This window comes from Mauremys reevesii, linkage group 9, assembly GCF_016161935.1.
Source record: "Mauremys reevesii isolate NIE-2019 linkage group 9, ASM1616193v1, whole genome shotgun sequence".
Classification (NCBI taxonomy): Eukaryota; Metazoa; Chordata; order Testudines; family Geoemydidae; genus Mauremys; species Mauremys reevesii.
Genome location: NC_052631.1, coordinates 65,048,102 through 65,075,372, shown reverse-complemented (window position 1 = coordinate 65,075,372; position 27,271 = coordinate 65,048,102). Strand labels below are relative to the sequence as shown.

Here is a 27,271-nt window from a genome sequence, read left to right as displayed (position 1 = left end):
ATCCTGAAATGAGCCCACCTCCAGTTAGAAAGGTATTCACGTCCAGAAACCATTCCCACACTGTGATTAGTTGTTAGACTCTGAAGCGGTACCAAGCACTGAATGGGTCCTGAAGAGTGAACTACTCTTTTGACAAAGTGGGTATTCACCCACAAAAGCTCACGCTCCAATACATCCGTTAGTCTATAAGGTGCCACAGGACTCTTTGTTGCTTTTTACAGATCCACACTAACCTGGCTACTCCTCTGATACTCTTTTGCTGTTAGAGATGGTCCCTCCAGGTCAGTGAGAGGCAGATAGAGCACTGGAATGGGAGTCAAAAGAATGGCTCCATCACTGCCCAGCTGTATGACCTTGTGCAAGTCACGTCATCTCTCTGTGCCTCTGTCTGTTAGATGATGGGGTTCCAATCTTGGTTGTAAAACAACAGTGAAGGCTGAGGCACATCCATGAAGGGGGTGGTTTATTTGGGAAAGTTTACATGACTGCCCTATTGTCTAGGAGAGACTCTGAGCTCTAGGGTTGTCTACACAGGAAACAAAAGGAAATCAAGTCTGCATCTCGTTCCTAGGAAGAGTGCAGCCTGTGAGCGAATGGGCCAGATGCTCAGCCAGCGTATGTCGCCACAGTACCATTGACTTCAGCAGGACGGCTCTGAGTTACAGCAGCTGAGGCTCTGGGTAAGGTTCTTTCTTTTTTGCCTAGAGAATGTGAAGTTGTTACTAAGCAGTACTTGAATCCTCTGCTGCTCCTTAATCAGGGAATTGCATGAAGAGGATCAGGTGAGTGTGACATATCCCCTTTCTCTCCCTCACTCAACAGCAGCAATCGCTCTAGTGTCTCCGCTGCCAGTAAACCGCAGTTAATAATAGGTTTTCCCTTCCTAACCTGTCCATTCTCTCTCCCCGAACACCCAGTGTCTGGTTACATGGACTGCACTGAAGCTCATTTGCGGGCGGGTAATGCCTTCCATGCAGCTGTTATTTTCCGTTATTAAAGGCCACTGTCGCACCCTATCACTGCCGCTTTTCTCTCTGCAGGCTCACTTGGCTGATAATGACCACCTAGGTGGTGCTAAGTGCTACTGCAGAGGTCTGAAGGGCCATGTGTGCACCGGGACTAGGGATTAATGTTATTGATGGATATTTATTCTCTCTCTGTCCACAGCACACGAGTCCCATCAGCACAGATGTCCAGATAAGAGCAGGCCACATGTACACACCTTAGCAAATCTCTTATTATACAGCGTCTCTTACGCTATCACTCATTCTTCCTGAATTGGCAGGGAGGGGTGGGTGAGGGAAATGCAGTATTTACTATGTCTGTGCTGTTAGGTATTGTACAGATATGAACTAATCTGCACGACAGCCAGACAAGAGCTGGTGGTGGTGTTATCCCCATTTCACGGACAGGGAAACCGAGGGCTGAAGCAGTTAAATGACTGTCCAAGTCCAAGCAGCAAGGCAGTGGCAGAACTGGGAGTCGAACCCAAGGATTTATGGCACCCAGGCACATACTGCCTCTGCAAGACCAACTAGCTTTTGGGCACCCAATCCCAGTCCCCCTTCAGCAGCCTGCACAAACTGCAGTAGTGGAACAAGGTCAGAGCCCACAATTACCTCATCTGAACCAAACAGCACCTGGAAAAGACTCATCGAGACACCCGCACTGTCTGGAGTATGAGCTGCTGCTTCCTGCCTCCTCTCCATTCTGCTGGCCCTCCCTCCTGCCTGGAGGCCAGCAGCATAATCCTAGGGGCATGTTTACTTCCATCCCATTCATATGTTTTGTGTTTCATACAATGGATTGCACGCACAATGCACAGTGCAGACCAGACTCCTCCCTGTGCACTGCCAGCAACTTCAATGGGCTTCAATGAGGGATGAATCTGCTTCAATGCGACAAACTGCAAACTATATGAAAAATATCACACAGATGGCTGATTTTTATGATATGGCACAAAACTAGGGAATGAGTTTTTTTTCCCTCTTCATTTCCCCCCATCTCTTCTTCCCTGTCGTGCCGGATTTCCCCCCTGAGAGTCTCAGGCTGAGACACAGCGGATGTCGTTGTGTAAAGAAATGTTTCATTATCATCTGCCCCTCAGTTACGCAAGTGGTATTTAAACCGTCCAGCCGTCTCTCCATGGGGAACGCAGTGCCAACAGAAGGAGGCTTAGCTTGGCAAACACTGCCCAGAAACAGCCCCTATCCTCATCCCGCCCCCTCTGCACAATCTTCATTAACTTACAAATGAATTCCTCCCGTGGCGCCTGGCTTTCTTTGGTTGTTATTCTCCCAGCCTCCAAGGACACAAATAATTTTCTCTTGATTTAAAGCAGTAGGCCGAGACACCACTTCTCTGTGGCTCAGGCAGGGGTGACAGCATTGGGGGAGATGTTTTAATCAAAAGAACAAAATTGTTTGCCAATAACGGCAAAGGTCTGATTTAACTAAACTCACAGAGCGGGAGCCAGAGATCTCAGGGTTAAAGAGAGAATGGAGGCGATTGTGCTCTGTTGCCTCCCAACCATCCTCACTCAGGGCAAGAAAGGAATTCGCATTCCATTCAGGGCCTGAACCAAGGCAAATGGTCAATGGGAATCTTTCTATTAACTTCAATGGGCTTTGGATCAAGCCATCAATCCACAGTTTCACTTTCACACTGCCACAGTAGTGGTCCACCCCTAGTCTGGAAGATCCTCCCTGATTGTGAGAGAGAAATTCAGTGGTCATGTCCATCCTGTACTGGACTTCAAGCACACACTTTTCTCCCAATAGACTCCCACAATCTTGATTTGCAGGGCCCTCCTTTCTGCAGAATCAGAGGGGAATGTGGTCTTCACACACTTTCAGAATTGAGCTGCCCCCACAGTGCGCCACTGATGGACTCAAACCTGCCTCACAAGGTCCTTTTTCAATGGAGAAAGGAGAACAGAATCTAGGATGCATCTGGCTATGGTTCTAGGACCCAGGAACTGTCCATTGGCCCTAGTTTGGTGGAGAGTCTCTTCCACAATGCTTGTGCAATTCACACATGAATTTGACCAGGACAGAAAAATATACAAAGAGTGAGGACATCACAGAATATCAAGCTGCTTTAAACAGGGCTTTTGTTGGGGAAGTGCATGAATTCTGGCCCCCTCCTTCTGAGAACCTCCTTCTGGCCCCCATCTTCTCAGAACACACAAGTTCTGTTCTCCAGGCTGCTTCCAGGATTCCCCTCTTCCTCTTGTGTTGGCTGGGGTAGTTTCTGAGTGTTACCTTGGATGAGCTCCTAGGGAAGGGAGGATTCCTGACTGGATAGATCTGTGCAGCCTTTGCATTAGCTTCTTCTCAGAGACCAAGTGACCTTCATGGCACAGGCCCCCTCCACTAACTCATCCTTTGTGCCCAGGATTCCCATCTGCCCTCTTGGCTTGGCTTTCTCATCAGTCTGCTCTGACCTTTGCCTCCAGCACTGTGACTGTAGAGACTTCTGTAAATCTTTTCTCCTCCCAGTTAGTAACTGTACAGTCTCTCTCCCCATCTCACACATCCACTTTAGCCTTCATGTCTCCTCCTGGCTAGACAAGCAGCACTCCTATTGCACCTCAATCTTCACCTCCAGCCCCTCCCACTGTTCCAGTCCTGGGCGCTCCATACAGCTCTACCAGTGCCCTCAAGTCCTGATTTACAGCTCCCCCCGCTACTCTAGTCCTGGAGCTTTCACATAGTTCTGGCAATACAACTCTGCCATGACCAGCAGCACTGCCTGCTGTACCTTGCCCATAACCCCCAACAAAGCTCTACAGCTGCACAATTCTCCTGGCCTGACAGCAACCTCTGTTAGTATGTGGCAAAGTGCTAGGTATGGGGCAAAGGTATGGGGCAAAGTGCTAGGTTGTGCCTTTACACACAGCTCTGAGAAAAGATGGTGTGTAAGCTGCACTGCCCAAGGAGTAGCCCCACTCTCCTGAGCCACAATTCCTCCCTGCTTCCTCCTTGCTCCAGGGGTAGTGACCTAATGCTGGTCTTTAGCAGCAGCAAATTACTAGCCTGCCCCCTGTTCTGACTCAGCTATTCTGGTAAGCGAGTTAAGGCCAATGGAGGCAAGGCTCCAGGGACGGGCCCAGCTTACTCTACACACCTGGGCCCAAGATCTTGGTAACCCACATAAAGGTGTAAGAAGGGATCTTCCTCCCTGGGCACAGCCCAGCCCCAAGAGACTCACTTCAGATAAACATTCCTATCCACATATTTTAAGGCTCCCAACCTGCAATCACCCAGCAATGCCCCCTCTTGCAGCACTCTCACACTCCACGAGGTCTCTGACCCCAGTGAAACCATCGCCAGCTCCCTCCCTCTTTGCAACCGACCCCTCCCCATCCCCTTCCTATATATGACTGTCCTGACATATTCCCTTCCCCAGCAAGAATCTCGAAGGAGAGGGCTGTTTGGAGGTGGCAGCTGCAAGAGAGAAGCAGCTCGTGTGTGACTTAGATGCTGTGGAAGTCTTTCTGCTGGCCCCGGCTGCCACTGAATTAAAATATCACAGACTTTTGGGGCTATGTGCCCCAGATCATGAAAGAAGATAATCCACCATCAGTAAGGTCCAGCTGACAGGCTGCTAGGGTTGTTGGACCCCACAATGAGGAAGGTTCAAGAGATAATGGGGTAGGAGGGGGTTACATGGGAGGTGGGGGCAGAGCTGGCTCTAGGTTTTTTGCTGCCCCAAGCAAAAAAAAAAAGTATCCGGAATGCCGCCTGTGAAATTGTGCCACCCCAAGCATGTGCTTGGTTTGCTGGTGCCTAGGGCCGGTCCTGGGCGGAGGGCAGATTGTGAGGCCAGGAGAGAGAGGGTAGGGTGGATGGGGTCAGCTACCATGTTAGCAACTTCCTACCCCTCACTGCCTCCTTCTCCCTAGTCATTTAGGTGAATCAGGAGCGGGAGGCAAAGAAGGGAAACGGGGCTGGGAGGAGCCCTGGATCATGATGAGTAAACCTCAGATAAGTCAGAGATTTGTTTTAGACCAGATGAGCCCCCAAGAGCTGAGGTGCTTCTCTGTGCTAGCCAAACCACTGCCTGTCTGGGCTGGAAATGGATCTCAGCACACCCTTCACTGGGCCTGGCCGGGATGCAGGAGTACAGAGGTGAATCAGGGAAATGCTAAATAGTAAGGATGAAAGCTCACTGCAGTTTTTTAAACTTCTTGGAGGATTCTGGGTGAAGGTTCAGGATGGTTCTTACCTTATCTGAACTGGGTCACCCATCTCATGTCCATAGTCAAACTCATTTTAACATTAGAGTGGTGGGGTCAGTTTGGTTTGTTTGTCCATTCAGAGATGTGCTCCTCCCCTGCTCTGCCAGTACCCCTCACTCCTGAACTGCATGGTCCCTGCTGTTGCAGCACCTCCATCTTGACTCACAGCACTTGCTACTGATTTAGTCCTGGGCCTCCAATACAATTCTGTTAATGTACCTCAGTTTTGGCCGGCAGTACATTTCTGCCCCTCATGTGCACACATACTATACACACAGAGACTACGAATAGTCTTTTGTCCCCACATTAAGCTGAGTGGGGGAGACAGAGTGCACGTATTGCTGATAGAGGCCATGTAACCCACTGCGGGGGGGATACCTAGAGCTGTGAGCCACTGTGTTCCCTCTCTGCCTCAGCGAGAGTGAGCATTGTGGAGGATGAGACTGTGTGTCAACTCCCTGCCACACCTGTCCATCTTCCTCACAACTATCCCTGCCCATACCTTGCCTACCAGGTAACAATGAGCTAACTCCAGCCTCCAAGCCCCTCAGAGCTGTTTCTCCGCAACACACTGTCCTTATCTTCTGTGCAGTCACAGAAGATATTAAGTTCACCGCTTTATTAAAGAGTCAGTACATCACAGCTTATTAATTTAACGGGGGTAAACACACCCTTCCCTTCAAACACAGCACTGCATTGGTTTATAGTAAAAATAAATTTTACTGACAAAAGAGTATAGATTAAGTGATTACAAGTAAAAAAAAAGGTAAAGTTAGAGACAGATACAAGCAAATAAAAGTGAAAACGCATCTAGAAGTCTAAAACTTAATCTAGGACGAGACAGTCTTTGTTGAAGATGGGTTTGCTCACTCCCAGTCTTCTATCCAGCTTTCCTGGCCAGGACCCAACACGGAGATCAAATTGCTTAATTTCTTTGTCTCCTTGAGGTGAAAAATCAAGGTGGAATCTCTCTCTGTTCCTCATATTCCCAAAGGGACGTCTTTGTTTTACAAGGCAGCAAGGCTCCTGGGGATTCAAACTTCTGGGCCTCTCTGGGGTGCAGGAGCCATGTTAATTCTCTGTCTCTATAGTTCAGGCTCAAGATAACCCCTGCTGATTTAGCTTGATAGATTTGTTTATGGCTACTATGTACATTGAGTAAACCCTCACTCATTCCTTTGTGTAGGACAGACTTTGTTTATCACCTTTATCTAGACTAGTCTGTCATTCTCTTAAACATGTTCTAGTAACATTACAAAGAGGGAATTCATAACTTCACATATCAGGTGAACATGTGCATTTTACACTATTAATACGCAGCATGTTAATAGTGTTCATATCATCCCTCACATGGCTAATCCCGGCTTTACAATGGCTCCAGTGGCTCCATGGAGCTGGGCCCATGCTCAGAAGGGGCACCAGCCTGCTCCACTTGCACTGCGCCCTGAGACCCCTCTGGCTCCCACTGCCCCCCTCTTGCTCCTCTTGGCCTGCCCGCCTGCTGCCTCCTTGCCCCCCCCATCACTCCTCTCTGCCCCCTGGCTGGACCCCAGTGCACCTCTGGCTCCAGGCACACTCTGCTTCCCACCACCTGTGGGATCCCACCTGTCTCTCTGGAGCTGAGCTGCCTGGGACTCGTGCAGAAGCCTGACCAGTCTCAGCCGGGGGTGGGATGGGGAAGGGGACAGAGCAGGGAGCTTGGCTGGGCCCCTCCAGGGGAAATGCATCTTGAGGGAGTCTGACCGGGGCAGGTCTTGGCCTGGCTGATCACACCACTCCCGAGGGACTGGAGCGATTCCCTGCCCTGGGACCAGCTCTGGCTGCACTGCCGGCTCAGCCTGGCAGGGCCAGTGAGTGTAGCCAGGAGGCAGGGTGTGGAGGAGTGGGTTACTTGCGGGGGCAGTGCTGGGCTGTGAGTGGGCAGGGAAGATGTGTGTGTTGGGGCACAAGGGAGTGGGGGTTCTGTGGGGGGTGCTGGGGAGTTGTGGTGGGGCTGTGAGCAGGGAGGTGCTGGGCAGAGGTGATGTTGTGCAGGGCGCTGGGCATTTATGTGGTGGGGTCTGGTGGGGCTCTGGCCATAGGGAGTCAGGAGGATGTTGGGTGGGGGGGCTGTGTGGCGCAGCATGGGCCTGCCCCTGAGGGGAGGGGGTATGCTGGCAGCACAGGGCCAGGTGGGCCACTGTGTGTCTGGTAACTGCCAGTATGTAAATATTGCCCTCACACTGGGCTGGCTGTAGCTGGGCCGCCCCTGCCATGCCATGCCCCATTGCCCCTGGCTGGCCCCTCTCTCTTGGGACTGACCTCCCTGTGCCATGCTCCACTGCTCCCATGGGGGCCCATAAATAAGTTTGACGCTGGGCCCACAAAAGGTTAATCTGGCCCTTCGCATGGCATATTTTATATAAATAGTATTGCAGTAGCGTGTAGGACATGAATCCAGGGGTGTCCAGGGTCACAAGGAGTCAATTAGCACATCCAGTCAAGGTCAGTTATTGTAGCCATAAACTCTGATGAGAGACATTCTAGTGTTAGAGCAATCAGAGGGAAAATGAGCGAGGACATGGAGAAGAGAGGATGAGATGGAAGAAATGAAAATCTCAGAGGGGAAGGGGAATGGAAGAAACAGGGGTGGAAAAGGGAAAGAGAAGAGGAAGAAGGACCCACAGGAAAGAGGAGACTGGCTAGTTAGTGGCACTAGATGAATGTCAAATCCATTTGGACAAGAAGACAAAGAGAAAGTTATTTTGGAGGATTATAGAAACCAAAGAAGCCATCTCCTTGATAGATTCCAGGCAGCTTTCCTGGGGTCAAGATGACAGGCAGACAAGAGGATGACTAACTGCAGTTGGCAATGGCCCTGGAAGGAGAAAATTCCAAAGTATAAGTGATAAATCTGGGCTGAGAGTGTTATGGGGAAGGAGCAAAGATGGAGTGGTTACGTACCAGGAACTGTGTTTCTTTGAGGACTGCCTCTGTAGACAGGTTTCAGAGTGGTAGCGTGTTAGTCTGTATCAGCAAAAAGAACGAGGAGTACTTGTGGCACCTTAGAGACTAACAAATTTATTTGAGCATAAGCTTTCGTGGGCTAAAACCCACTTCATCGGATGCATGCAGTGGAAAATACAGGAGGAAGATATGTATACACAGAGAACATGAAAAAATGGGTGTTGCCATACTAACTATAATGAGAGTAATCAGTTAAGGTGGGCTATTATCAGCAGGAGAAAAAAACTTTTGTAGTGATAATCAGGATGGCCCATTTCCAACAGTTGACAAGAAGGTGTGAGTAACAGTAGGGGGAAAATAGCGAGGGGAAATAGGTTTTACTTTGTGTAATGACCCATCCACTCCCAGTTTTTATTCAAGCCTAATTTAATGGTGTCCAGTTTGCAAATTACCATAATTCCAATTCTGCAGTTTCTCGTTGGAGTCTGGTTTTGAAGTTTTTTTGTTGGAATATTGTGACTTTGAGGTCTATAATTGAGTGACCAGGGAGGTTGAAGTGTTCTCCGACTGGTTTTTAATGTTATAATTCTTCACATCTGATTTGTGTCCATTTATTCTTTTGTGTAGAGACTGTCTAGTTTGGCCAATGTACATGGCAGAGGGGCATTGCTGGTACATGATGGCATATATCACATTGGTAGATGTGCAGATGATCGAGCCTCTGATAGTGTGGCTGATGTGATTAGGTCCCATGATAGTGTCCCCTGATTAGATATGTGGATAGAGTTGGCATTGGGCTTTGTTGCAAGGATAGGTTCCTGGGTTAGTGCATTTGTTGTGTGGTGTGTGGTTGCTGGTGAGTATTTGCTTCAGGTTGGGGGTCTGTCTGTAAGTGAGGACTGGCCTGTCTCCCAAGATCTGTAAGAGTGAGGGATCGTCCTTAAGGATAGGTTGTAGATCCTTGATGGTGTGCTGGAGAGGTTTTAGTTGGGGGCTGAAGGTGACGGCTAGTGGCATTCTGTTACTTTCTTTGTTGGGCCTATCCTGTGACTTCTGGGTACTCTTCTGGCTCTGTCAATCTGTTTCTTCACTTCAGCAGGTGGGTATTGTAGTTGTAAGAATGCTTGATAGAGATCTTGTAGGTGTTTGTCTCTGTCTCAGGGTTGGAGCAAATGTGGTTGTATCTTAGAGCTTGGCTGTAGAAAATGGATCATGTTGTGTGGTCTGGATGAAAGCTGGAGGAATGTAGATAAGTATAACAGTCAGTAGGTTTCCGATATAGGATGGTGTTTATGTGACCATCGCTTATTAGCACTGTAGTGTCCAGGAAGTGGATCTCTTGTGTGGACTGGTCCAGGCTGAGGTTGATGGTGGGATGGAAATTGTTGAAATCATGGTGGAATTCCTCAAGGGCTTCTTTTCCATGGGTCCAGATGATGAAGATGTCATCAATGTAGCGCAAGTAGAGTAGGGGTGTTAGGGGACGAGATCTGAGGAAGCATTGTTCTAAGTCAGCCATAAAAATGTTGGCATACTGTGCTTATGCTCAAATAAATTTGTTAGTCTCTAAGGTGCCACAAGTACTCCTCATTCCTTTTGCTTCTGTAGAATCACTCATGGTGCCTACATCAGTCTTCAGAAGCTCCAGAAAGCTGTGCCTGTTGGGCTCGCGTGAGCATTGCTGGCACTGGATGTTTGGAGGCCCAGGTTTATATGAAGGAAGTGCAAGGCCCAGTCACCCCCTTCCTTTCTTACCACAGTAGGCAAAGAGCCAACGAACCACTAGAGCACTACTCTGTGCCTGTGTCTGACCCTGTCTGACACATTTCTCCCAGAGATCCTTTCTGTGGATAGTTACTAGGATGGTTTAGTGTTTCTAGATACATTTTAGTCATTTTATATAAAACTTTGTGGTAACTGACCCCTCTTTCTGCCTCCCTAGGCAGATACTGGTAGGCAGTATTTCACACACAGCAGAAAGCATACAAATATAAATCTCACCACTCTTTTTGAAAACAGCTGTAAGAATCTGGGAAGTGGAAACTGAGAGTGGCCATGGGGGATGGATGAGAGGTAGGATTCTCCAGTAGTTGAGGCACTAATATCAGACTTGGGAGACCCAGGTCCAAGTTCCTGCTTTGCGAGACTTTGTTTGAGACCTTGGGCAAGTTGCTTAGTCTCTCTACACTTCTGTTCTCCATCTGTGAAATGTGGATAATGGAAGTGCCCGATCTCACTGGGGTGTTGTGAGGATAAATGCATTGAAGATTGTGGTGTGTTCAGATACCATGGCAACAGGGACTTGTCAAGTAGGGTGACCAGATGTCCCAATTTTATAGGGACAGTCCTGATTTCTGAGTCTTTCATATAGGCTCCTATTACCCTCCACCCCCGTCCCGATTTTTCACATTTGCTGTCTGGTCACCCTACTGCCACGTGGTGTATTTTAAGAGAGGGGGTGTCCAGTGCACCTGTGACTGATTATAGGCAGCTCATATGGGCTTAAGTGAAGGCACCTGGGCCTTATAAAAAGGGAAACAGGAAGAGGAAGCAGCTGAGAGTCCAGAAACCCAGGCCCCAGGAGAAGGCGTGTGCAACCCCCTGACTGTAAGAGGGAGTGACTATGGGCCTGGAGATGGATGTGCCCATGGTGAGCAGAGGGGAGAGCCTGAGAAGAGCCTGAGAGGGATAGAAATTGTGCCTTGTGGGGAAGCTTGGAGCCAGACAGACCTAAGGAGATGTGTTGGAAAAGATAGCAAAGACTTTGCTTTTGGTTTGACTTTCGTTTGGGCGCATTAAATGTTCATAAACCAGTCCCTAAGAACCAGGTTTGTTACTGGACACAAGCCTTTGTGGATTGTTCCTGGGAATGTCTAGCTGGCAGCCAGTATCAAGCAGAATTCCCCAAGGGTTGGTCCTGGGGCTGGTTTTGTTAAATATTTTCATTAATGATCGGGGTGGACTGCACCCTCAGCAAGTTTGCAGATGATACTAAACTGGGAGGAATGATAGATATGCTGGAAGGTAGGGTTAGGATACAGAGGGACCTAGACAAATTAGAGGATTGGGCCAAAAGAAATATGATGAGGTTCAACAAGGACAAGTGCAGAGTCCTGCACTTAGGACGGAAGAATCCCATGCACTGCTACAGACTAGGGACTGAGTGGCTAGGCAGCCGTTCTGCAGAAAAGGACCTAGGGGTTACAGTGGACGAGAAGCTGGATATGAGTCAACAGTGTACCCTTGTTGCCAAGAAGTCTAATGGCATTTTGGGCTGTATAAGTAAGGGCACTGCCAGCAGATCGAGGGATGTGATCATTCCCCTCTGTTCAACATTGGTGAGGCCTCATCTGGAGTACTGTGTCCAGTTTTGGACCTCACACTACAAGAAGGATGTGGAAAAATTGGAAAGAGTCCAGTGGAGGGCAACAAAAATGATTAGGGGGCTGGAGCACATGACTTATGAGGAGAGGCTGAGGGATTGTTTAGTTTGCAGAAGAGAAGAATGAGGGGGGATTTGATAGCTGCTTTCAACTACCTGAAAGGGGGTTCCAAAGAGGATGGATCTAGACTGTTCTCAGTGGTACCAAATGACAGAAGAAGGAGTAATGGTCTCAAGTTGCAGTGGGGGAGGTTTAGGTTGGATATTAGAAAAAAAATGTTCACTAGGAGGGTGGTGAAGCACTGGAATGGGTTACCTAGGGAGGGTCTCCATCCTTAGAGGTTTTTAAGGCCCGGCTTGACAAAGCCCTGGCTGGGATGATTTAGTTGGGGATTGGTCCTGCTTTGAGCAGGGGGTTGGACTAGATGACTTCCTGAGGTTCTTTCCAACCCTGATATTCTATGATTCTATGAATCTATGAAGGGGAACATGAAGCAGGGTGCTACAAAGCCATGCTTGGCCAGCAGGGGGTGCCACAAGGCATGCATGTCCTTTGACAGGGCATAAGCACCACGGTTAGATAGTAACTCACAGAAAGTAAGCAGGGCTTCTCTCCACCAGCCTTCACTGTATACTGCTTAAATCTAGGAGTACATTGTGAGCAGACTGGGATTTAGCCATACAATTGTCATGAATAGGGTTTGTGCAGCTATGCCCACAAATGTGGCAGTAAAAATGTAGCTTGTTGGCATGTATGGCCTATATATGAAAAATGCAGCGATAATTCTCCAGGTGCACTGGAGCTGTGGGGGCAGACCCTGCCACTGGAGGGTTAGCTTTGGATTGCAGTACATTTTAGGCTATTTTATAAGACGAACTTAATTTTTAGGCCCTCAGAACTCAGACAGTGCTCAGACTCTCCTAAAAGATCTGTTCTCCCATCAAGTCCACTCAATCCTACACTCTCTGCTCCAGGCAATTGTACCATGACTGAAATGGGAGGGAGCACAATGAAAAATGTACCAAAGTACACAAACCATGGATAAATATTGTACAAATAGATACTGAACCAGTGATGGGAAAACCCCTAACGACCGGGTGCTTCTCCAAATGTATGGACTACCCACAAGACTCCCCTCCCTTACCTTTCCACCTGCCAACCATCCCTAACCTCCACCACATGTTGGTCCCCCCAGCTCGTGTATTCTCAATGGGAGGCCCTACTGGCCTATTGCTGACCACTGGGATGGCTTGGGGCAGCTGGTAGACTCACTGTCCTCTCCCTCTGAGGCTGGAGCAAGTCTATTCCGCCTGTCCTGCATGACTGAGAAGGAGAGTAGCCAAGGGGTTAGAGCAGGTGCGGCCAACCTGAGCCGCAGAAGGAGCCAGAATTTACCAATGTACATTGCCAAAGAGCCACAGTAATACGTCAGCGGCCCCCCCATCAGCTTCCCTGCCCCCTGCTCCCAGTGCCTCCTGCCCACTGGCAGCCCCGCCAATCAGCACCTCCCCCTCCCGCCCCACAGCTGTTTCGATCAGCTGTTTCGTGGCATGCAGGAGGCTCTGGGGGGAGGGGGAGGAGCGAGGGCATAGCAGGTTCAGGGGCGGGGGCGGGAAGGGGTGGAGTCGGGGCAGGGCCTGTGGCAGAACCAGGAGTTGAGCAGTGAGCACCCCCCAGCACGTTGGAGAGTTGGCACCTGTAGCTCCAGCCCCACAGTCGGTGCCTATACAAGGAGCCGCATATTAACTTCTGAAGAGCTGCATGTGGCTCCAGAGCCACAGGTCGGCCACCCCTGGGCTAAAGGAACTGTTTCCTCCTCTCCAGGGGGTGGCAGGGCATCAGCACAAGAGCCAGCACCTGTCCAGCCACAGCAGAAATGGAGGTTTTTAGTGGCCAAAGCTGAGAGCAGGAAATTTAAAAAAACAAACCCAAGCTACCCTGGACTCACAGGGGACCTGGAGAGGGGTGCTAAAAACTCTGGAGAGTTACCTTCAAAACACAGTTGTGTCACAGGTTACTCACAGCTCCTAATTAATACACTAATATTCAGCATTAAAGAGCAAGCAGGTTTATGGGATGCATATTACTAGGCTGCCTATGAGGTAAATAGCCAAGGCGACTGCGCCAGCTCTTGGGTAAAACCTATGACAGATTCATTGGGAGGTAGTTTCACTTTGGTTGCCCCAGAGCCCTGGTCAGAGAAATGCAACAAGATCATTCCAGGATATTCTACTGCCCAATAACCAACATTAATAGGATTATTAGTACTTGCTTGCGGGGCTCTCTGTAAAGTGTTTTGAGATCTACAGATGTAAGGGGATATGCCAAATATGATTCATTTCCAAGAGGGATTAGCATCCTCCCAAAGCCAACGCCAGTGCTCCCTTCAGCACCATCAGAGCATTTTCTGATTGTCTCGTTCCCTTTGATGAGTACCAGAAAATATGTTGTAAAGGCACTAAAGATTTTGGGTCTGACACTCCAGTGCATCTTGTTCAGTCATTTACACCTATGCTGAGTACGAAGTGTGTATAAAATGCTGCCATTGCTGCTAGCATTTATCCCTCACTTTGCTCAGGTGGAAATGACTTCACAAGCTGAGCTATTTGGAGCAGAGACAGACTTCCTGTCTCTGTCTTATCCAGCATCAGTCATGTTGTTAGTGCTTCACAATAAACATAATACTGAGCCGTGTCAAGACATGAAGACTCAGTGGGCCAGCTGGTGTAAATCGACCTAACTCCATGACTTCAAAGGAGTTTAACCACATTACAACAGCTGGGTTCTGGCCCAATGGCCTTATGTTGTGAACCTTTCTTGTATGGCCTGACAACCCTGGAAAACCATAACTTGTTGCACTCCTGCTTCTTGAGATCAGGGAGGAGACGCCTTAAGGATGGCAATAAAGCGAGGAGGACAGAGGTCTGAACACAACCCTGCCTACACAAATACAATCAGAAAGATAACAAAGCCAGCTCCGAGAGAGAGGTTTGACTGGAGCCAAGTGTGGGTGTGGGTAACTTGGAGAGCTCTCACTTCCCTGTGCTGGCAGCAGCTAATGTCACCTCTTTTGTCAGATGCAACTCAGTATCTCTCCCTGGGAAAATTTGCCTGCGAAGCTGTTGTCAAACTTGGGCCCAAGAACACAAACAAAAGGAGAGAGAGCACATGACCAGGAGAAGCCACAACAGGGCAAAAGGTCCAAGCACTTTAAATAAGAGAGACAGCCCAGGAAGAAGAGGATGGAATGAGCTGTCTATCACTGAACATGATCTAAAACAACTCTAATAACGAGTTATTTACACCTATGCCACTGAACTCAGAATTGGATCCACTCTTTCTGTGGCTGAGAGGGACTTGGAGCAGAGTTGAACTGGCAAAAAAAAAGTCTCATAGAGGGCAGGTCTTCACTACCCGCCAATCTATTGGAGATCGATTTATCACGTCTAGTGTAGACACGATAAATTGATCCCTGATTGCTCTGCCATCGACTCCGGAACTCTACCACTGCTGAGAGGCAGAAGTGGAGTCTACGGGGAAGCGGCAGCAATCGACCCCGTGCCGTGAGGATGCAAGGTAATGATATGTCGACTTCAGCTACACTATTCTCATAGCTGAAGTTGCATATCTTAGATCGATCCCTCCCCCCTGCCCTCCCCCCCAGTGTAGACCAGGGCTGAGATACACAGTAGGAATCATTCAAGCTGGGAGGTGTAGTTTAAAACAGTGAATCAGTGAGCATACATAATAATACACATTCAGGATGTGATGTGTAGTCAAGGCAGCAGGGCAACCTATCAATGCTTGTGAATTAGGAGTAGCAGGATGTAATCACAAACTGCCTCCTTTCCATTTTTGCTATCACCGAACACTCTACTTAGTTGGGGCAAGGAGAAGACAAAATATATCAATGTCTCAAAAGCAACCATCACAGATGGAGAAACTCTAGAAGAAGTAAGTCCTTTTACCTATTTATGGAGTGAGATGTCAAGCAACAAATATCAAAAGCAGCAAACAACTTTCATAAACTTGAAAAGATTTGGAAAAATAGCATGACTGACATTGATACAAAACCACACATTTTTAACACCAACATTATGTCTGTCCTCCTTTACAGAGCAGAGTCATGTACATTTACAACAGAAATTGATAAGATCAGCTCATTCCAAAGTAAATGCCTGTGGAAGATTTTCAGAGTCCATTGGAGAGAGTTTCTTACAACATCAGAGCAAACCAATCTATGCCATGGTCTACACTATGACGTTAGGTCGAATTTAGCCGCATTAGGTCAATTTTATAAGCAATGTGGCTACACAACCAACCCTGTTCCGTTGACCTAGAGCAGTGGTTTTCAAACTTTTGTACTGGTGACCCCTTTCACATAGCAAGCCTCTGAGTGCAACCCCCTTTATAAATTAAAAACATTTTTTTATATATTGAACATATATATATATATATATAAAATAAATGCTGGATGCAAAGCGGGGTTTGGGGGGGAGGCTGACACCTCACGACCCCCCATGTAATAACCTCGCGACCCCTTGAGGGGTCCCGACCCCCAGTTTGAGAACCCCTCACCTAGAGGGCTCTTAAAATCAACTGCTGTACTCCTCCCTGGCGAGGGGAGTAGCACTAAAATTGTCCTTCTTGGGTCGAATTTGGGGTAGTGCAGACACAGCATTGTGCAATTCGACAGTATTGGCCTCTGGGAGCTATCCCAGAATGCTCCAATGTGACTACTCTGGACAGCACTTTCAACTCCGATGCACTAGCCAGGTGCACAGGAAAAGCCCCGGGAACTTTTGAATTTCATTTCCTGTTTGGTCAGCGTGGTGAGCTCAGCAGCACAGGTGACCATGCAGTCCCAGAATTGCAAACAAGCTCCAGCATGGAGTGAACAGGAGACACTGGATCTGATTGCTGTATGGGGAGAAGAATCTGCGCAGGCAGAACTCTGATCAAAAAGAAGAAATGCTAATATATATGCCAAAATCGCAGAGGGCATGGTGGAAAGAGGCTACACCAGGGACACACAGCAGTGCCGCATGAAAGTTAAGGAGCTCAGGCAAGCCTACCACAAGACAAAGGAGGCAAATGGTCGCTCAGGGTCAGAGCCCCATACATGCCGCTTCTATGATCAGCTGCATGCCATTCTAGGGGGGGGACCCTACCAGTACCCTACCCAGGGGCGGCACGCTGCAGGGGGCGCGCTGCCGGTCGCTGGTCCTGCAGCTCCGGGGGACCTCTTGCAGACGTGCCTGCAGAGGGCGTGCTGGTCCCGCGGCTCCGGTGGAGCATCCGCAGGCATGCCTGCAGGAGGTCCACCCGAGCCGCGGGACCAGCGAACCCTCCGCAGTCATGCCTGCGGGAGGTCCACCGGAGCCGCGGGACCAGTGCATCCTCCACAGTCATGCCTGCGGTAGGTCCGCTGGTCCCACGGCTCCGGTGGATCTCCCGCAGGCATGACTGCGGAAGGTCCGCCGGAGCTGCCTGCCACCCTGCTGGCAAAATGCCGCCCCAAGCGCGCGCTTGGCGCGCTGGGGTCTGGAGCCAGCCCTGACCCTACCACTGTCTGTGGACACCTGCAAGGGGGAGTCTCACACAACATGGAGGAGGAGTTTGTGGATGAGGAAGAGGAGGAGGAGAATGCACAGCAGGCAAGCGGAGAATCTGTTCTCCCTGGCACCCAGGACCTTTTCATCACTCTGGAGCAAATACCCTCCCATGGTGGGTTCCTGGACCCTGAAGGTGGAGAAGGCACTTCTGGTGAGTGCACAATTGTAACTACACTACAGGGGTTAAAAGCAATTGTGTTTAATGTTTGATTTGCCCTGAAGAATTGGGATGCATTTGCGGCCAATACAACTACTGTAAAAGTCTGTTAATGTGTCTGGGGTTGGAGCGAGAATCCTCCAGGGACATCTCCATGAAGCTCTCCTGGAGGTACTCTGAAAGCCTGTGCAGAAGGTTTCTGGGCAGGTCTGCCTTATTTCATCCTCCACGGTAGGACACTTTACCATGCCAAGCCAGTAGCAAGTTGTCTGGAATCATTGCAGCACAAAGCATGGCAGCGAATGGTCCTGGGTTTTGGTTGCATTCATGCAACATTCGGTCTTTATCTTTCTGTGTCAGCCTCATGAGAGTGCTATCATTCATGGTCACCTGGTTGAAATAGGGGAATTTTTGTAAGGGAACAATAAAAAGACTCTGTTCATGCTGGGCTGTTTGCGCTTGGCAAAAGGGATCATCCCTGAGAATAACCACACAGTGGGGGGAGAGGTGTGCTGCACATCCAACCCAAAACTGCAGCCCCTTCCTTTTAAATGGCAAACCCAACCAGCATTGCTTGCTATCGGAAAGGAGGGAGCTGCAGTTTGAAACCATTCCCACATGTTATGAAAGTGTTAGAAGCAGGGCCGCCCAGAGGATTCAGGGGGCCTGGGGTCCCCTCCGCCGAATTGCCGCTGAAGACCCGGCACTTCGGCGGCGGGTCCCGGGGCAGAAGGACCCCCCCACCGCGGGTCTCCAGGGCACTTTGGTGGCAGGTCCTGGGCGGAAGGACCCTCTGCCACCAAATTGCCGCCGAAGACCTGGAGCGGAAGAAGCTCTGGGGGCCCGGGCCCCGCGAGAGTTTTCTGGGGCCCCTGGAGTGAGTGAAGGACCCCGCTCCAGGGGCCCCGAAAAACTCTCATGGGGGCCCCACTTGCCCCTCCCCAGGCAGCCCTGGTTAGAAGCCAACCCTGCGTATCCTTTGGCTTACCATGGCTGCCTGGAAACCGAATTCTGTTGCCCAGGAGCGTATGATGTGTCACCATACCGGCAGGCGCTCAATATAAAAGGCAAAATGAGACCTTGTACCTAAAGCACATGTGCTGTCTGCTGTGAATTGCTTGATTCACTGTGAAAGAGTCTCCCTTTTGTTCTCAGAAATATATCTTCTTAAATTTTACTCTCCCTTTTTATCCCTTGTGCAGGTGCAAATGTTTCTGTGCTCCCTGTATCATCTCCGTCCCTGAGGTTATTGCAGATTAGAAGGTGAAAAAAGCGCACTCGCAATTACATGTTTTCAGAGCTCCTCTTTAATAAGGTCTCAGGGAAGGAACAGTTTAACCACAGTTCATAAAGCTCTCACCTTAGGACCCTGCTTCAGCACTCCCAAACTTAAATTAGTCCACAAAACAAAATCTCTGACCCTGATCAGTCAAGTCTCCAGGAGCCTGAGACAGCAACCACTACAGCCTGCATGACTTCTAGTCCCTTCTTCTCACTTAGCTTCCTATTCCTGTTTAAATAGCCCAGCCCCAGGGTGGGCAAGTGCCTCCAGGATTATACCCACACTGTCTTGGTTGTAGGCTCCAGCCTGTCCCTTAATGGTGTACTGTAATACACTCTTTCACAGACACACACAATCCTGAGCTCAAGTACAGACCGCTGTTCAAGACAGGATGCTGGGCAAGATAGACCATGATCTGACCCACTATGGCAGCTCTTATATTCTTAATTTTCTCAAGCAGCCAAATAAAGCCATACTTAATGGTTAGTGCTGCTGTTTGACTGGGCTGGTAATTTTGGTTAATGATGATGCCGATGCCTGCAGGTGATGAAGTGGTAAGTTGCTGTGATGTTCTAGAGGCAAATGATGCTTTGTGTCCCTTCTGAAAGATCTCTGCAGGTGCTGGTTCAGTAAAGCAAAACTTCGATAATGCCCTTGCTTAAATTTAACTCCTTCAGGTGGACAGCAGACCAAGGGTTCTCAGAGACTTGGCAGAGCCTCTGTCCCTCCAGTCCAATTGCATTTCAGCTCAATTTGTGGCAAAATCCCTTCAGTGGCAGGCTTCTGTCACCCTTGATGGGAGGGGTGTGAGAATTTGAGAGTCACTTAAAGTAGTTTCTGTTCAGAATTAGGGAAATGCACTTGATTGGGATGATAAACTGTACACAGAAGCCTCCAGATAAATAGGGATCTACTCTGTTACCAATAAAGCAAATAAAAACACAATGGGCCAGATTCACCTCATGGATTTGAAAGCAGTCTTGCACTTCCAAGAGGTTATTAATAACAAATGTACCTGTAAATCAATTATTTAAGTAGAACTTGTTGCCTTCAGACACCACTAGTTCAAATCTGTCCTACGGTGGCAGTGACCAAATATCCTTTATTGTCTGGAGGATCTTCAGTGCGTCTCTGAAATAAATTTCTTTGGTTTTTTTACAGTGCATATACTTATAATAAAAAATAAATATTAAGTGAGCACTGTACACTTTGTATTCTGTGTTGTAATTGAAATCAATATATTTGAAAATGTAGAAAACATATGTATTCTATTATTGTTTAACAGTGCGATTACTCGCGATTAATTTTTTAAATCGCTTTACAGCCGTATCATAAACGCAATTCCTATTATGTAACAGAGGTTGCATCGTTTTGTCAAACGACCACAAAGCTAGCCTTTTTCCAAGAAGGGCTGGTGCTGTTAACTTCTGGCAGCAGCAGCCCGTATATACTCAGCCAGAAATAATGAGCTCAGCTTTCTCATACACCAGCACAATCTCCTTGTGCATTGATTCTCAGAGTTGGAGCCAGTGCTTGGTGTGATTTATTGAAGTCCTCTGGCAAACAGAAATTCAGGAGGCCCTAAGGCCTTGCCAGAAGTTAAGATGCTCTAAACTGCAATTTTCCTTTGTTTTCCAGACAGAACATTAACACGATAGCAGTGGGTACTGATACCCGGGTTTCAGCAAAGGGACCAATTTAAAGGCAGTGGTTGAAATGCCTTGACACACCTCGGTTTCTCCTAGGATGTGACGCAGCCTAATAGAGACATACACTGAAGGCTGCAAATTGTCATCGATCCAACAGAAAATGCTTCTCGTGGGAGATCATTGGCAGCGTGTCATCTCCATCATGAGGGATCCATCTCCCCTTTACAACCTGTCATGAAATTAGCTGCATGGGCACTGGTCACAGCGGAGACACTCAATCTCCTTCCTCCACTTTCATGCAGCCCCAAGACATTGTATTGATAAACTGATTACAAGATCTTGGTTGTTAAACATATCCAATCCATCAAAGCCCAGGTCCAGTTTGTCCTCTCTCCACTCTAATCATGGAGTAGATACCTGTTTGCTTCTTGGATGATTAACTCCAGCGCAGGTCTGTAGAGTGTTACTAGGATTTATTGGTCTGGCTGCTAGTGAAGGAGGAGTGTTTCTTGCGTACACACCGCTGTGTCTCTGGAAGGTACTCCAGGGCTACAGGGAACCCACTTTGGAGAGAGGTAGAGGTAGGAGGAGATCGGCACAATTCATACAGCATGTACTTCCTGTTTAATCAGACAGATCAGGGTAGAGGTGGAGGCACGGCAAAGTGGGTAGCTAACACTGCACCACACAATTCAGTAAACTGTTCTTGAAAGCCAAGAGGTTCAACAGTCAGAATAAAGTGCATGCTACATTATCCTGCCTACTCCAAGGGGCATTGAAGTTGGTGGAAATGTCCCTCTATAGCACAGAAGGCCTACACGGCAAGTGGAGAGCTGAAATAAGCGTTCCGTGCTAGCCCACTCCCAGCCGCTCAGGGAGAGGGCATTTGGAGGGTAGTTGGAGGTGTAGCCAGAGAGCACTACACTGTTATTATTTATCTATATTGCAATACTGCCTAGGAGCCCCTCTCATGAACTAGGGCCTACTGTGCTAGGCACTGAACAAACACAGAACAAAAAGACACTCCCTGTCCCAAAGAATTTATAATCTACTCTTCTCAGATTCTCAGGGGCCATGGTAAGCAGACTTTAAATTAGAGGAGCCCCGAGGCTGCTCTAGCTTGCCTGGGCATCAGGCAGGCCTCTTGCAAAGCCCCAGAACACAGGAAACACAGATGGTTTAACACCACCATTCCATCTTCCTCTCCATTCCTGGCCTAAGTGGAGGAATAGAATAACTGAGGGTTTATAACGTGGCATCAGCCATAAAGACGCCATATATTTTCCGTGTATTTGTTCTATAAATAATGACATTTGTTGCACATATAGTATACATGAAAATATATATTTAAATACTGCAGATTGGCCAGTTTTTCTATTTGGAACAGATGCTATGAAGAGGCCTTCTAAACCTGGGACATAGAATGTATACTGTATCTTACCCGGTGGAGTATTTTAAGTCCCTTTCTCATCAAAATACTCCCAAATTAAATGCATTAATGCCAACTGCATGACTCTCCTCAATATTTTTTATAACTTTATGCATGTTTCAAATCTGTTTATTGAAATTACTTACATTCCTATTTTTAAATGTAATGGTACTTTACAAATATGCACACTGTTATATCTGTAAATTAAAACTGAACCTCGGTATGATGGCGCTTTACATGATTTGGAAACCAAACTGACTGAGTAAGTTTGTCCCATTACTGAGTAAGTTTGTCCCATTTTTTCCCAGTCATTATATGTTTTGGTTTCAGGGCCCGATCTCCCCAAAAAGGTGTCAATGCAAGCATTTTAGTTAGAGTAGGAGTAACATTTTAATTATGCATGGAGTGTAGACTACAGCATCACATTAACAGCAGCAACCCAGTGACAAATAATTCAAACCAAATATATATGTCTGGTCTTGGTCCTGCCCTCTGGACCAAGTGATGCACCACCATCTAAGGCCTAATCCAAAGCTCAGTGAAGTCAATAGGAGTGTTTCCGTTGACTTCAATGGGTTTTGGATCAGATCCATGGCTTCTATTCCAAAACACATACTCACAGGCATCTCCTTTCTGAGATATGCAATGATGAGTGCTATCTAACAGGGGAAGATCAAGCTTAACCTGGGAACCCCGCACAACAAACAGTAGAGTTCCAGGAGAGGCTAAAGATTGGATCATCTCCATCTATGATCTCTGCAGGATTTTATCTAAGAGGCAGAAAAGGTGTCTCACAGTCCTGTTCCATTGGCCATTGCAGCTGGTGTTCTGGGTCACGCTCACACACCAAGATGACTTCAGAGAAAATTCAGAGGTTCAGAGAATTTATATGGTAAGGCTGGGATCCCAAGCTCAGGGATAGAATTGCACAGAGATAGAAATACTATACTATACTTGCTCCGACACCTCTGGTTCCTATTCACCCCCAATAGACATATGGGGTGGTTCATCACACTGCCTAACTGCACAACCAGGAACTGCAGTGGAAAGATCAATCCTGAACCATTCCCAAGGGGAATAGGCCAACGTTTGGCTATCAATCAGGTAGCCATATAGATCACTTTTGAAAACATTCCCCATTTTCCCTTAGGCAAAGTTGATGAAGTCAAACTCTCTTTTCATCCTCAAGGTGACTTCAAGGGTCTCCTTTTCTGAAATGAAACAAGCTTTGCCATTCTTGCTGTCCACAGGGTGGGGGAGATGCAGTAGCAGCTTCCTAGAAAACAGGAAATGGGATTTTTCAGTCCCAGCCCTAAGTAGGCATTAGAGAAGAGAATGCAAATTACTAGCGCCAGGCTAGTGTTTGCTATTCAGAAACCAGAATGTGATGGGCCACGTTAATTTAGTGTGAGGTGGTGGGACAGTGTGAGGTGGTGGGACTCACTGAACTACTGGGGATCTGCCCCACTGGGCCCTCAAATAATTCGAAATCTGGTTCTCTCTCAACATGCTCTTGGCTTTGTGCTCTGACAAAGATTTCCAGTGATGGATTGTCGGGCTTCTCACAGCTCTTGCTACTGCATAGTGGTGCATTTTAGATGCAGAGTGAGAATAAGACACATCCCCAATGGTGTCACAGTGGTAAAAATCTGAATAATGCATACAGTCTGAACATGTGTTTGAAGAAAATGTAGCACAGGGAGCAGTAACCTAATTTCCCCAATGAAGGAAAAATACTAGGAGCATCCTGATTAAAGGCTTTGGCCACCCCAATGACACAAGAGACCTTGAACCCAGGGGATCTGGCTAGCCAAGAATTACTCCAAGCATGGGGGAATCCTTAGCTGACATAGAATCAGCACAGTTTCATGGCTGCTCTAAACTATGCTCTAAGTCATGTTGGGTCTATATCATGCCCCTCCTGGCCCTCTGCTGTAGTAGGGGTCGCTGGCAGAGGGGTGTAGTCTGAATTCCCTGTGCCCTAGCTGCTGGAATGGGCCACTGGGAGCTGGCATAGTTCAGAGCAGCCTAAAGCAGCTTTACAGTGGACTGACACAGAACCAGCCCCAGGACCAGATTGCTGCGCACAGTTCCTTTGTGCTCCCCCTCCTCAGCTGTGTCCAGCATTTGCAGTTAGGGAAGTGGATTGGACTGAAGAACTTGTGGATCTAAAGGCGGAGGAGGCCTGGAATTACTTCAAGTCAAAGTTGCAGACTATCAGAAGCCTGCATCCCAAGAAAGGGAAAAAATTAATAGGCAGGAATTGTAGACCAAGCTGGATGAGCAAGCATCTCAGAGAGGTGATTATGAAAAAGTAGAAAGCCTACAAGGAGTGGAAGATGGGAGTGATCAGCAAGGAAAGCTACCTTATTGAGGTCAGAACATGTAGGGATACAGTGAGAAAGGCCAAAAGCCATGTAGAGTTGGAGCTTGCAAAGGGAGTTAAAACCAATAGTAAAAGGTTCTATAGCCATATAAATAAGAAGAAAACAAAGAAAGAAGAAGTGGGACCACTAAACACTGAGGATGGAGTGAAGGTTAAGGATAATCTAGGCATGGCCCAATATCTAAACAAATACTTTGCCTCAGTCTTTAATGAGGCTAATGAGGAGCTTAAGGATAATGGTAGGATGACAAATGGGAATGAGGATATGGAGGTAGATATTACCACATCCGAGGTAGAAGCCAAACTTGAACAGCTTAATGGAACTAAATTGAGGGGCCCAGATAATCTTCATCCAAGAATATTAAAGGAACTGGCACATGAAATTGCAAGCCCATTAGCAAGAATTTTTAATGAATCTATAAACTCAGGGGTTGTACCGTATAATTGGAGAATTGCTAACATAGTTCCTATTTTTAAGAAAGGAAAAATAAGTGATCTGGATAACTACAGGCTTGTTAGTTTGACATCTGTAGTATGTAAGGTCTTGGAAAAAATTTTGAAGGAGAAAGTAGTTAAGGACATTGAGGTCAATGGTAATTGGGACAAAATACAACATGGTTTTACAAAAGGTAGATCATGCCAAACCAACCCGATCTCCTTCTTTGAGAAGGTAACAGATTTTTTAGACAAAGGAAATGCAGTGGATCTAATTTACCTCGATTTCAGTAAGGCATTTGATACGGTTCCACATGGGGAATTATTAGCTAAATTGGAAAAGATGGGGATCAATATGAAAATTGAAAGATGGATAAGGAACTGGTTAAAGGGGAGACTACAATGGGTCATACTGTAAGGTGAACTGTCAGGCCGGAGGGAGGTTACTAGTGGAGTTCCTCAGGGACTGGTTTTGGGACCAATCTTATTTAATCTTTTTATTACTGACCTTGGCACAAAAAGTGGGAATGTGCTAATAACGTTTGCGGATGACACAAAGCTGGGAGGTATTGCTAATACAGAGAAGGACCGGGATATCATACGGGAAGATCTGGATGACCTTGTAAACTGGAGTAATAGTAATAAGATGAAATTTAATAGTGAAAAGTGCAAGGTCATGCATTTAGGGATTAATAACAAGAATTTTTGTTATAAGCTGGGGATGCATCAGTTGGAAATAACAGAGGAGGAAAAGGACCTCGTAGTATTGGTTGATCACAGGGTGACTATGAGCCGCCAATGTGATACGGCTGTGAAAAAAGCTAATGCGGTCTTGGGATGCATCAGGTGAGATATTTCCAGTAGAGATAAGGAGGTGTTAGTACCGTTATACAAGGCACTGGTGAGCCCTCATCTGGAATATTGTGTTCAATTCTGGTTCCCATGTTTAAGAAGGATGAGTTCAAACTGGAACAGGTACAGAGAAGGGCTACTAGGATGATCTGAGGAATGGAAAACATGTCTTATGAAAGGTGACTCAAAGAGCTTGACTTGTTTAGACTAACCAAAAGAAGGCTGAGGGGAGATATGATTGCTCTCTATAAATATATCAGAGGGATAAATACCAGGGAGGGAGAGGAATTATTTAAGCTCAGTCTTGTCCACATGCTCAGGGTTTAGCTGATCGCCATATTTGGGGTCGGGAAGGAATTTTCCTCCAGGGCAGACTGGCAGAGGCCCTGGGGGTTTTACACCTTCCTCTGCAGTGTGGGGCACGGGTCACTTGCTGGAGGATTCTCTGCACCTTGAAGTCTTTAAACCACTATTTGAGGACTTCAATAGCTCAGACATAGGTTAGGATTTTGATACAGGAGTGGGTGGGTGAGATTCTGTTGCCTGCGTTGTACTGGTCAGACTAGATGATCATAATGGTCCCTTCTGACCTTAAAGTCTATGATTCTATATAGGACTGAAAATCTTACTTTCTTTCATAGTGCAAGGAATTGCATCTACACTTGGGAAATCAACACTAGTTCAGATAGTGCCCCATACAGCCTTAAGATTTACTGAAAATCTCTTTATTTGCTGGACTCAGGACTTGCAATGTCTAGAAGCAAAGAAGATATGGCAAATCCCTGACTCAGCAAAGAAACTGGATCACAAGAGAAGCAGCATGTTGAGGTTTCCCTACATCTGCAGTGTATACTTAGAGTCTGATTTTGCAACTAGGAGTTTTTGCCTAGCCAGTAGTTGCTGGCTTAATATGCATCTCTCCTTCTTGTCGACTGGCATCACTTCCAAAGGCTAGTGTTGCATTTCAGAAGGGAAAATTTGGTGGCCACATTAATTTAGTGTGACCTTCCAGTATTCATAGGTCTTTTGCTTAAATTCATCCCTGGTATAACTATATTGACTTCCATGGCTCTGATCAGTGCTCAGAAGGCCCTATGGACTTTTGTTTCCAGTGTGGCAATTCCTATATTTTTAATGTTTAAAATAAAGTTTTTCATTAGCATTTATCAAAATATGTGCTTTGAAGCTCTGTGTATTTGTGCATCAACTTCAAAATAAACACTGGGGCTGTTTGGCTCTTTTCAATAGGGAAGAATATGAGCTGGGTGTATCTGTTCAACCTACTAATCATGGATACCCAAAACACTTAACCTGTGGGTGGAAGATAGGAAAAACATCTGATTTCTGTATATAAAGGTTATGAAAAGCTTGAAATGCTTTTGGAAGGATATGAAGCTGGCCCTTTATGTGGTATTATATAGTTAGCCTATTAGGGACAACCTTCTTCTGGCCGTAATCCAGATCACACCTCTTGGATCCACTTGCAGATGGCCCTCCATCTTTGTGTGTGCACAGCTGTATGCATGTACACGTGGCATTTGTGGCCAAATAACCAAGTAGACATTCAGAACCGTAAGCCCAGTTTTAGAGGACTACAATTTTGGCTCATAGGGTTTGCTGTTTTAAGGCTATCCTTGTCAGAGAAGGATTATAGAGGTCTCCAGAGAGGTTAATCTTAGGGGCCTTGTAGCAGGGTGCTGGTGCAAAAGCACCTAATTAGCCCCTGCCCAGTCAGCTCCAATCAGGGGAAGCAGATTGGGGCTGATGGAAAAGGCCTGATGCTGGCCTGAGGATTGGCAACACCTGCTGGTCTGACAAGCCAAGAGCTATAAAGGCTGGGAGGGAGCCAAAAGGTGGGGGGCAGCCAGGGAGCAGTCAGTCAGTCAGGGTGGGAG

The 27,271-nt window shown here is 47.3% G+C and overlaps 1 protein-coding gene across 4 annotated transcripts in view; it reads right to left on the bottom strand.

Annotated features, from left to right (window-relative positions):
* Positions 1-6,236: 6,236 nt before the first annotated feature.
* The window catches only part of DNAAF6 (dynein axonemal assembly factor 6), a 33,302-nt gene continuing 12,267 nt past the window's right edge, over positions 6,237-27,271 (bottom strand). For 3 of the 4 annotated variants that reach the window (XM_039488947.1, XM_039488948.1, XM_039488950.1), the window contains one exon: positions 22,075-22,979. In XM_039488947.1, the coding sequence (XP_039344881.1) occupies positions 22,850-22,979 (130 nt within the window). In that variant the 3' untranslated portion in view covers positions 22,075-22,849. Of the gene's footprint in view, positions 6,293-22,074; positions 22,980-27,271 lie in introns of those variants that run through there. The other variant, XM_039488951.1, reaches the window with a different exon arrangement.